Source organism: Pelmatolapia mariae, linkage group LG23, assembly GCF_036321145.2.
Source record: "Pelmatolapia mariae isolate MD_Pm_ZW linkage group LG23, Pm_UMD_F_2, whole genome shotgun sequence".
Classification (NCBI taxonomy): Eukaryota; Metazoa; Chordata; class Actinopteri; order Cichliformes; family Cichlidae; genus Pelmatolapia; species Pelmatolapia mariae.
The window spans coordinates 44,550,490-44,561,808 of record NC_086246.1 but is presented as its reverse complement, the minus strand read 5'-3'; the positions used below and the strand labels follow the sequence as shown (position 1 = coordinate 44,561,808).

The 11,319-nt window shown below is 41.8% G+C and overlaps 2 protein-coding genes across 2 annotated transcripts; both read right to left on the bottom strand.

The window, feature by feature from the left end:
* Positions 1 to 3,161: 3,161 nt before the first annotated feature.
* Positions 3,162 to 6,143, bottom strand: caiap (CARD- and ANK-containing Inflammasome Adaptor Protein). Its single transcript, XM_063467739.1, has 4 exons — positions 4,976 to 6,143; positions 4,673 to 4,856; positions 3,994 to 4,216; positions 3,162 to 3,911 (listed from the first exon to the last, which is right to left on the bottom strand). Exons 1-4 carry the CDS (start codon positions 6,141 to 6,143, stop codon positions 3,162 to 3,164), a joined length of 2,325 nt encoding a protein of 774 aa, XP_063323809.1.
* Positions 6,144 to 8,429: 2,286 nt separating this feature from the next.
* jun (Jun proto-oncogene, AP-1 transcription factor subunit) lies at positions 8,430 to 11,072 on the bottom strand. Its single transcript, XM_063467312.1, has one exon. The coding sequence runs from the start codon at positions 10,706 to 10,708 to the stop codon at positions 9,725 to 9,727; it is 984 nt and encodes a 327-aa protein (XP_063323382.1). The 5' UTR covers positions 10,709 to 11,072; the 3' UTR covers positions 8,430 to 9,724.
* Between the last annotated feature and the right edge of the window lie 247 nt (positions 11,073 to 11,319).

The window sequence follows — 11,319 nt, the reverse complement described above, 5'->3', positions numbered from 1 at the left end:
AAGATAACTTCATTCAGAGATAAAGAAAGATAAAACAAGAAGGAGCGGAAGAAGAGACTTTATATTTAAAAGCAAGGATTGCTCAGTGCGTTTTGTAATGTCTTCATTTTTAAATCAAATATTGGATCTGTATACGATTTGAAGTTATTTTTTTTCTATTGTGAAACATCCTTAAAAACAAACTAAGCTATACCACCTTTGGATTATTCAAATTCTCAGCAGTTTAGTGCAGGATAAACAGGTTAGTTTGCCATATTGTGGTGAATCTACAGCATTGCACTGAGCTGTTCAAGGTGGGAGTTAGGATACATCAAGAGTAGCAGAAATTTATTTGAATGTAAGCTGATGATTAGATTCCTTCACTGAATTTAACCCTTATACCAGCTGTATGCTGTCTTGTAAAGACAGTATAAACAGAATGCTGCCAGTGTTCGGGATGGAGCTCGGGTAACGTAGCATGGGAAACATGTGCTTACATCTAGCTGAATTCAGCTGTGCAAATCCACAAAAAGCAACAGCATAACTGCAAAAAAACCTACTGGAGCTCGCATTAGAAATGATTGTGAGTTGTGATCCTTCCCCATGCTGAGCAACTAAAACTGCTCTCTCCCCACCTGCTCCCCACCTTCATCCCTGGCTGTAATAATTTTTCTGTTTAGGTGTGGAGGCAAAGTCAGAAAAAGGTTTGTTTTCCCATGTGCGCAGCACGGTGGCACAGTGGTTAGCACTGTTGCTGCACAGCAAGAAGGTCCTGAGTTCAATTCCACCATCATGCCAGGGTCTTTCTGAGTTTGCGTGTTCTCCCCGTGTTTGCGTGGGTTTACTCTGGCTTCCTCCCACCATCCAAAGACATGCAGTTTGTGGGGATAGGTTAATTGATTAATCCAAATTGCCCATGAGTGTGAGTGCAAATGGTTGTCTGTCTCTGTGTGTTAGCCCTGTGACAGACTGGTGACCTGTCCAGGGTGTATCCCTATGACAGCTGGGATAGGCTCCAGCAAAAAGGATAAGCAGAAGCGAATGGATGGATATTATGTTACAGCAAGAGGTTCACTTAGCTACAAGTCCTACAAAAGGCTACTTTTTACTTTCTTACTTTCAGTACATTTCAGAGCCTGAACTTTTTTTTTTTTTTACTTTTATTTGAGTAAATAAGTTGAATCAGTGCTTCGGTACTATGACTGGAGTATTTTTCTTAACACAAGTATCTGTATTTCTACTGAAGTGAAGAACGCACGTGTCACCTCTTGTGTCAACAACAAACCACTTGTTTTCAACAACAACCTTAAAGTTGCAGATATCATAACACTTCCTTCCTGCTTTTTTTTTTTTTTTTTTAGATTTAGAGATGGATTAATTTAGTGTCAGTAGAAAAAGAGTAAGGTATACTTAAGTTATACCTACACAGCTTATATATTTTGATATACCAAAAATATCTTGGCATCAGAAACTAATATTTCCAAGCAGAAATAACTTCCAGGGGTTTGCATTACTATAAACTATTAAGTTTAGTTCAACATTACTTATAGTGGACCAATTCGGCAGTCTTCAGGGAACTTTATGCTCCAAGCTAAACATGGTATACAGAGGAATACCCTCTATTCTCTTCCCTGGGTGGATGGGGGGGGAGCAGAAGCTAAAAGAAATATCTATGGAGAAACAGCAAACATTACCAGATTAGAAAATGCACAAACTGTGCAAGGGATGAGAACCAAAGCTAAATTGTGTCATTTGCAAATAATATTCTCTAAAATTGGTTTGCTTTGACTCCATCAACCAATACAAATTATTTGAAAGGCAAGATATTTAGCTGTTTGAAGGTTTTTCTTGCATATATCACCTGCTTCAAGACATTCTTCCATAATATTTAATTAAAGAAAAAGATAAGATGGCCTGTATTTAAACCCAGAGCTTGGAAATTGCACTGTGACAGCAGCAGAGTGGGCAGGGAAGAAATAAATAAATAGACTATTGTGACTTAAGTTAATCTTTTTTTATTATCCTAGATATTCTGCAGTCCTTTTCTAAAGGCCTCAGATGGCTCTGTAGGTCTTGGCATCACACTACCCCAGACTCTCAGCAGCTTCACCAGCCTCTTCCTAAGGAGGCCCAAATCACTGGCACCGTATGAGGACCTTTGATTCATTTTTCATTTAGCTCAAGTGCATGGGTGTACCAATTTTTCCATCACTGATTTTTCTTTTCTTCTCTTACTGCAAAATGCTATTGCAAAATAAAAATAATTTTCTTTTGAGTTTGAGTCCTGTTAAATCTGGCTTGAACTAAACTATAACAGTAGTAATGTGATGGTCTGAGGCTGCTTTACTGCTTCAGGACCTGAAAAACTTGCCCTTATTGATGGAACCATGTACCAGAACTCATTTCTTGCTAAAGGGGACAATTATAGCTTCTGAAGCCAAAGGCTTGGGTTTTCCTATTACGTCAAATGATATTTTTTATAGAGTATTGTTCAAGTAGGCCACCTCCATATACAGACATTAGACCTTTACTTGTCCAAAAAAACCACACAAAACAAAAAAAACATAAATAAATTTAAATAAAAATAAATAAATGCAGGAATAAAATGGTTATTCAGCTTGTCAGGTGCTCTATTCTCATGAAGGATGTGGTTCAAAATAACTGTCACCAAGCACGGCTGTCTTGCTGTGCTTGGAGTTTGACCCAACGCTTGCAAACCTAGGCTTGCATACAATAACCTTTAAAGAGGATCTGCAAAGGTGCAAGCTGGGCTAGATGCTATCAACATACTTTCCTGTATGGTCGTTGAAGTGACTAACTCTAAAACCACAGGTGGGCAAAAAGAAGTAATGGTTAGATTTTTTTTTAATGCTTCACCACAAAAATGTGTCAGTCAGCTTAGTCGAAGGTGTATTCGGTAGAAGGTGCTAGGAAAAGTCTGAGTTTCATTTTAATCTGGACAAAAGTAGAAGAGCAAAAAAAAAAAATCAACCTTTAGGTGCATGCCTAAGAATAAAATATGAATAGCAGACTGCAGGAATACATAGCAAACATGAAGAAACATATAGAATCAAGAGAGGTATATACAAAACAAGATAAATATATACAAAAATAAGAGAAAGGCACACATTAGAGAACAAGTTGCAAAGTACTTGATCGTCATCGTTCACAAATTATGATGCTTACTTCATAAGAAACATCTTCCTCTTGAGTAAAATTGCAGTGTTCTCATGCTCTGGTGTGTGTTTACTTTCTGCCACTTGCAATGGTGTCTTCCCTGTATTATTTTTAGCCTGCAGATTGGCTTTATTCCTCCATCCTACATGTCCAGCTTGTCCCCAGTTTACAAGAATTTTCATTACTTTGTGGTGTCCACCACGTGCAGCACAGTGCAGAGGTGTGTCTTTATTGTGATCTGTAGCATTTATCTTGGCCCCAGCTTCCAGGAGCCGCAGAGCCACACTATCATGCCCCTTCTCAGCTGCGGCATGAAGTGGCGTTTTCCTCCATGCATTCCTGTCTTCAGTCCCCTTATTGTTGAGCGGCTGAAGAAGGGCTGTAACCACGCTGACGTGCCCACCCGCTGCTGCGTAATGAAGAGGAGTGGAGCCATCCATGTCTCTAGCTTGCCTCTTTGCCCTGTGGGAAAGCAGTGAAATCGCCATGTCTACTTTTCCCTCCATAGCAGCCAGGTGGAGGGGAGTTTTTTTCTCATTATCAGTGGCATCTGGGTCAGCTTTGGCTGACAGCAGCAAGTCCACCACACAGCTATCTACCTGCGAAGAGGCTGCCCAGTGCAGGGCTGTCCTCCCCAGCCGGTCTTTGACTCCAGGTTCTGCCTTGTTATGAAGAAGTTGGATCACTGTGTCTGTGTGACCCTGCTTGCTGGCTATATGCAGAGGGGTCAGACCATCCTGACCTACAACATTTACCTATAGCAATGACACACAACTTTGCATTAATATACTGAAAATGTACAGAACTGACAGCAACTGTTAATGCTTTGACAATTACCTGTGCTCCACTTTTTAACAGCAGACCAGTTATGTCAGGTCTGCCACATTGAGCTGCCAGGTGGAGAGGGGTATGGCCTTTAGCTCCCTTAATGTTTGGGTCCAGTCCTTTTTCTAGCAGTGTCTGCACTATGGGTTTGCTACCACTGCAAGCAGCCAAGTGCAATGCCGAGGAGAGGTCAGATAAAGTAGCATCCAGTTTTGCATTTTTTGCTACGAGAACACTAGAATAAAAAAAGCCAAAATGTAAGATATTACATATTTGGCTTAGCTGCTAAAAAAATACAGAAAAGGGACAGTTAAAATAGATGCATATGCTCTGCACCAAATATGTACAACACAACATAAATGATGCATTTTGCCTTCTCTAAACCCATTTGTGTCATTGTGCTTGTACAATCGTGATTTTATTCTGCTATTTGACTTTGAACAGCATCTGGTGCCACAAATATCTCACTGCTATTTTTTAACATATACATAAACTATATTTGTGAATATAAACATTTATGAGGCAGGGTGGATTTTATAAAGGTAGTTAGACAAAGTTCTTCTTATTATATTATGTTCTTTAAGTTAACTACGATTGATTTTGCTGAAATGCTCTTTGTGCTGGATTCCATGAGTGTGAAGGCCTACAGGGGCTACTTTATTGCCACTGAATTCATTTTGAAAGAGGTCACCTGAAGACTTCTGAGTGTCCCATCTCAGCTGACAGTAGGAGAGGTGTATATCTGCGACCGTTGCGCATGTTCACATCTGCTCCACTGTCTATCAGTGCACTCACCGCACCATCAAAGTTCATACGAACAGCTGCAAAGAGAGAAGAGCCCAGGGCGTCTTTGCTCAGGACTCCTCTGGCATTAGCTGTGGTTTGATCAAAACTGACCGTGAGCTTGGATGTTTTGCAGGTTTATTCTGTATTTGTGTGGGATTTACATCTCAAAAACAAAGCAATGAATTGAAATAGAACTGGACAAACTCACCAAGCAACAGCTGGAGAATTGATTCTTGATGAAGATTAATGGCTTCATTTATGACATCATAGTCAGCTTTAGCCCCTGCATTGAGAAGGACAGTCATTGTTTTCTCATTGCTCTCCTTGACTGCATAAAACAGAGCTGCTTTGTTATGGCTGTTTAAGGCATCAACAGTGGCCCCGCTCTGCAACAGCAACTCAGCCAACCTCCAATCATCTTCCATGGCAGCCATGTGCAGAAACATATCCTGTTTGTGACTTTCAGACTGTCTGGCTTCCTCCTCCACCAAGAGCTTTACAGATTTCAGATGCCTATTTTCTGCTGCCAGATGAATGGGAGTTTTGCCTTTCAAATCCAGATTATGTATAGGGGCCCCAGCCTTTACTAGGGCCTTCATGAGCTCTGTGTGCCCTCTGCTGGCTGCTCTGTGAAGAGCTGTGTGGCCAGCATCATTCTGAAGGTCCAATCTAGCCCCTTTCCGAATCAAGAGCTCAGTGATGGGTAAATGCCCATTTTCTGCAGCTACATGTAATAGAGTTTCTTTGGAGGAATTGACAGTGTTGATATCACTGTCTTTTAACAGCTCCTCAAGTAATAAGAGATCCCCTTTTCTAGCAGCCATGTAAATGAGGCTTTCTGATTTACTTTGAGCTGGTGTATGCTCTGATGTTGCAAGTACTATGGTACCACTTCCTTTCTTTGTAACACTAGATCCTTTTTTAACCCTTTTAGTATAAGTTCTCTGGGTTCTAATTTCATCTGTTAATTTTTCCCCCCATTCACAGTCTCTCTCCAGCAAATACCCAATCAGCTGTCTCCTGTTATCTTGAACATGCTTGTTCATACTCCTCACATAGGTCTTGATTCGCTGGTATAGTTCAGGTTCTGCCAGCATAAGACACGGATGGAAGAATTTCCGACATGCTCGTTCACCTCTGGCCTCCAGGATGTCCAGGACCCTGGAGTTCTGATCTTTATGGGTCCTGATGGACAAAACAATCGATCTCTTTGCTGTTGTCATAACTCCCTCTGCAACCAAAAGATTCAGGAGATCCTCAGTATGTGAGATGCCATAAACCAAATCCCTTCTCTTTGTCCGGATCACATCCACTGCATAAGGGTTCTTAGAATTTGATGCTGCATGGCTTTCAAAACCCTTGACTTTATTCCACATTTTAAATTTGCTGGAAAATAAAAAAATGTTCCTTCAGCCTTCATGCGCCACAGTTGTTAGAATTTGTTGTTCTGATTTCTGTTTGTGTATTTTGCACCATATTGCTTAGTGAAATACCCCGCCCATAGCAACTACATACAGACAGAAGCCTTTCGCCGTACAGATTCAGCCGGCTCAACCTGACCTTTGTGCAATTACGTGGTCAAGTTTCCATTAGATGCAGTTAATTGTTTTATCTAGTAATAGCACTTCAATGCTCAATCACTGTGAAATTATTACATTAGTATTGTATTAGTAAGAGGTGACAAGAATAATTGCTGTGTAAAAATAACATTGTTTTGCATGTTTGTGAAAGCGATAAAATAGATAATGGTGTGTGGGGGAGAAGAAAGATTCTCCCTTATGTCTGAATCACTCTTGGGCTAAATGTCAAAATCAGTTTGATATATAATAATGAAAACTTTTGATTTCCTTTTATCATTTGATGAAGAGATATAGAGCTATTAATAATATTTATGAGTAAAATTAGCAGAAGTTTTATACCCTGAAAGAAACTCCCCCAATACAAGTACAGTTAGACTTTATGCAGCAGCATTCTGCTGCATAAAGTCTCATGGAGACAGTCTAACAGTATTTATTAGCATGAAGCATGTTTTTGTATAACAATCTATTTTATTTTATAGATTAGATGCGTGCATTAAAGAGTCTATAGTGTGACTAAGGGAGTGGCTGAAGCCTGTATTATAATGCAAACATTTGCAAAGTAACTTTAACTTTCAAATACATGTAAACTTCTTTAGTAAAAATATACATATGCCCCCTTTGAATGTGGGGAAGTTTAGGTATAAAATAGCCTGGATACCAAGCAACTAGATCGATCAACATATTATTTCTATTCTATTGTTCCTATTATCATTTATGTGAGCTGTTAGCGAACTATTCTACAGAATGCGGATTTTGTTAAAGAACGTTTGTTTTTATTGTGATCTCCTGATATTTAACATCTAGACGTCTGCTTTTAGTCGCCCTTGCAGTCCTTTGATGGATTTGCCCTGTTTAATTAAGTCCGGTCTATTCTTTAGATTACGTCTCAGGGCACACCGTATTATGCAAAGAGGAGATTAAGGAGTCAGTCATTCACTTCCCGTAATAAACGCCTCCTCGGTCGTGACGTGGGTCTTCCGAGCGTTCCCTCTCCTTATATGGCAGGGAAGGGCACTGCTTTCCGGAATGATGTCACAATGCCCCAAGTTTGAGAAATCAGAGCAGATTTGTAGAGAAATCGGGATTCCTAAAGGAATAATTAAAGGGAAAGGGAGAAAAGTGCCTATTTGGATATGTCTCCCACAGAGATTGTCTCTATTAAGAAAAAATAATACAAACAATTAAAACAAAGACAACACCTGAATTCCCTTATTTGACGTGTTTAAACTACCGCAGGTTATGTTATAAACATATTTGTTGTTTGTTTGTATATAAAAGGATTAAAAAGCAAACAAAAATAAAATCGGGAAATATAAAGATTGAAAAGAAAGAGAAAATTTAATATTCTGTCAGCCTTAGTCATCGCAGTGTGTCAGAGACTTCGTTAGGTTTTCAGTCAACAACCCGTTCTGTTTTATTTACACTCTAAATGACAGCCTCTATTAATTTACACACAAATTAATCTCTGATAACCCGATATAAATTGCAACAGATCTATGGAGATTTCGAGCGCTTCAGGCCATTTCTCCGGTAATCCACCCCAATGTATGTCGCCCTCCAGTGTTTCATTAAGAGCAGCACACGTGCTGATGTCCAGCAGTATTTGAAAGCCCACTCCTCTTATCTGCTGTAGGTCACACCTGAGCTGCACCTGCTGCGTAAGCATGAATGAGGCTCACTTTAATTGCTGGGTTTAGTGAGGATATCAAGAAAAAAAATGGTACGCCTGTTTTTTTATAAGTGACAAATTTGACCCCCCCCCCCCCCCCCCCAAAAGAAAATAAATAAATAAAAAATCCCAATTTATTTCAAAAGTGCTCATAACATATTTATAGGCCCACATTGCTGTACCGTAAACAAGTTAAAGAATATTCAGCACTTTGAGATACTGAGCTCCAGGCTTGTATTTTCTTTTTCCTTTTTTCTTGTGGTTAAAGCCATCACCACAAAGCCTTTGTTTGGGTTATTGTTTTTTCTTTTAGCTGGTACTGACTGAAAGATGACTATGCGATAAAAAAAGACTCACCATATATATACATAATCCCACCAAGCCACAGTTTATTGTATTAATTTATCCCATACAGAGATTTGCACTTCAGAACCTAATACTTTTTTTTTCCTTCGACGTGCTGAAACTTTTTTGAATACTTACAAAAGGACAGAGCAATGGTGAATAACTGAAGGATGAAATAGCAAGGGAGATGTCGTATTTATCAAATCAGTTCCAGATTTCTTAATTAAGGGTTGCACACCTTAGCCTATTGTGACTGAGTGTTACATGATGTGAAAATGTTACTTATTGCTCAAAGTAATGGGAGACTTTGTAGGGCAGTTACTTTTCTTTTTCTGAGCCTGTGTGAGCTGAGACACAAAAGTGGAGATCGCAAACTCTACAACCCCAATTTGCACAATTGGCCTCCATCAGGAGTAAGTGAGCCCGGCATGCCAGCTGAAACACAATCACTCAGCTTCAATCAATACCAGTACTAATGGAATTTAGCTTGAGGTACTCAGCACTAGCAGCTCTTACAACATGTTGCAACATGTTTTATTGTTTGACTTCTTCGGTGGCACACCCACTTTTTATGTCACACTCTTACAAGTACACAGAGGCAATGTTGCTTCATTTTATCTGGTTTATTTTCTTAAATATTGATTAATTTCTTAAGTGCTCAGAAAACAAACATAAAAAAATTATACAGTATTCTTATTACAAATGGTAAACATAAGTACTCCAAGTTGATCTTATATACATATAACAATGAGTGAAACCCCATTAACAGCTTTAGAAAAAAACAAGTAAATCTTGAAGCTTTTCTAACTTAATTTCTTACAATTAAGAAAAAAAAATGTACTTTGTACTTTAACTCATGAGTCAGGCAGCATTTGTTGCAACTTTTCAGCCGTTTAGAGTTGACCAACACGCCTAAAAAGTGAGGCCATTAATTATGGCTACAGCAAGAAAAGTCTGTATTGCGTGTGATTTAAAAAAAAAAAAAAAAATCCTCTAATACTGAGTTTTTCCATTGATGGTCATGATGAAGTCCATGCAGGGCTCGGTGTAAATCAAGAAAACTTCAGTCCTGTCCAGTTCTGTAAAGAAAAACAGCACGACACAGAAACAGAAGGGGTTTCTGCCTGTTGCCATGTCCCTTCTGGTTCATGGCTATTGTCACAGTCCTGAGCCCATCTCTAGGACGCGCCACTGGGGAGCGCGTGGCACTCAGTTTGGTACCGTCCCCGGTCCCGCCAGTGTCGCGCCACATCATCCCAAATACCGGAACGATTTCGGGAGTCGCAGACACTCACTACCACAGGAAGCGTCCTATTCTTTCAACTACAGTCTTTTCTCTCTCTCCTCTGTCGCTGACACCACCTCAGAAGGTCTGGAGCTGCTGCGTTAACATAAGCTGGCACCCGCTGTTTACGTGGTTCATCACCTTCTGCTTCAGCTGGGCCACCTGCTCGCGCAACATGTTGGCGGTGGATGCGAGCTCGGAGTTCTGTGACTTTAGGGTCTTCACTTTCTCCTCCAGCCTTGAGATCCGCTCCAGCTTCCTCTTCCGGCATTTGGAGGCAGCGATGCGGTTCCTCATCCGCTTTCTCTCAGCCTTGATGCGCTCCTGACTCTCCATATCGATTGGAGAAAGAGGAGGGGTCTCCCCTGGCATCTCGGGCACGGTTTGGGGCTCCTCTTTGAGCGCAGTGAGCCGGGGGAGCTGGGCAGGGGAAGGCTGGCCGTAGATGGGAAGCTGAGGCGGGGCAGCAGAGAAGGACATAGTGGGGGCTGAGGTGGTGTAGTTTGGTGCCGACACGGTGCTGATGGCCGGGTTGAAAGTGTTCAAGTCCTCATAAACCGGCGACTCAGAGCGCATGGCAGCATTGTTGTTGTATACGGTGGCTCCGGCAACAGATGAAACAGGCGGCAGGGCAGTGTTGACAGTTGCCGGTGGAGTCGAGGTGACACTCACGTTTGTTGTGCCCGGCATGTTCTGGTGGTGGAGCTCAGCCAGGGCGCGCACAAACCCCTCCGCGAAGCCCTCCTGCTCGTCAGTGACATTCTTGGGGCACAGGAACTGGGTCGGGGTCGGCGTGGTGGTGATGAGTCCGTTGCTGGACTGGATGATCAGCCTCTCCAGCTCCGGAGAGGCCAGCTTCAGCAAACCCACGTCGGGGGAGGTGAGGATGTCGCCAGCTTTGGCGCGGAGGTGAGGTTTCAGAGCGCTCGTCGGGTCGGTGAGGTTCAGTGTCATGTTGTGTTTCAGCGCTTTGGGGTTGCTGTATCCGTAGCCGGCGTTGTCGTGCTGGGAGAAAGCGTTGAGTGAGTCGTCATAGAAAGTAGTTTCCATCTTGGTATACATAGAAGAAAAAAATAAAACAAAAACCGAATGTAGCTACACAGTCTTCTACAAAAACAGCTTTCCGTCCCCCCTTCTCTTCTTCCTGGTTACCGAGGAGGAAAACACTGGTTTCCAAAAGTCCTCTCTGTGCGTAAAAACTTCCAAACTTTGAGAGCGCACTTTTCTCGACACAGGAATCAGAACTTACTTCTTTCACCAAGCGACGGTCGGTTGTTCTATGTTGAGTGGAAACAGTTCACAAAGCTTTTGTCAAAGTATCCAGACTTATATTGAGTCCGTGAATGAAAAGCGCCTCGCGGCTCTAACTTTTCCTGTCAGACACCGAGCGTCTCCGGTGTGCTCACCACTTGCGTGTGTGTATACTCTGAGCGGTCCAGCGTGGAGGCAAACCTTATCTGCTGCCGCTGCCTCTCTAAAAATAACCATGATGTCATGACGGGGCTCTCCCATTGGCTGGGGGGCGTGTCTCTGAGGCGGGGCTGAGTCCTCCGATAAGGCGCGTTGCCTAGACGACCACCACCCAGAAGATTCTTAATCTCGCGGTGGATTGTGGGATGAGGTAATGCTGTAAAGGCGAACGTAAGCGCGCTGCATTGTGGGATGACGTATTG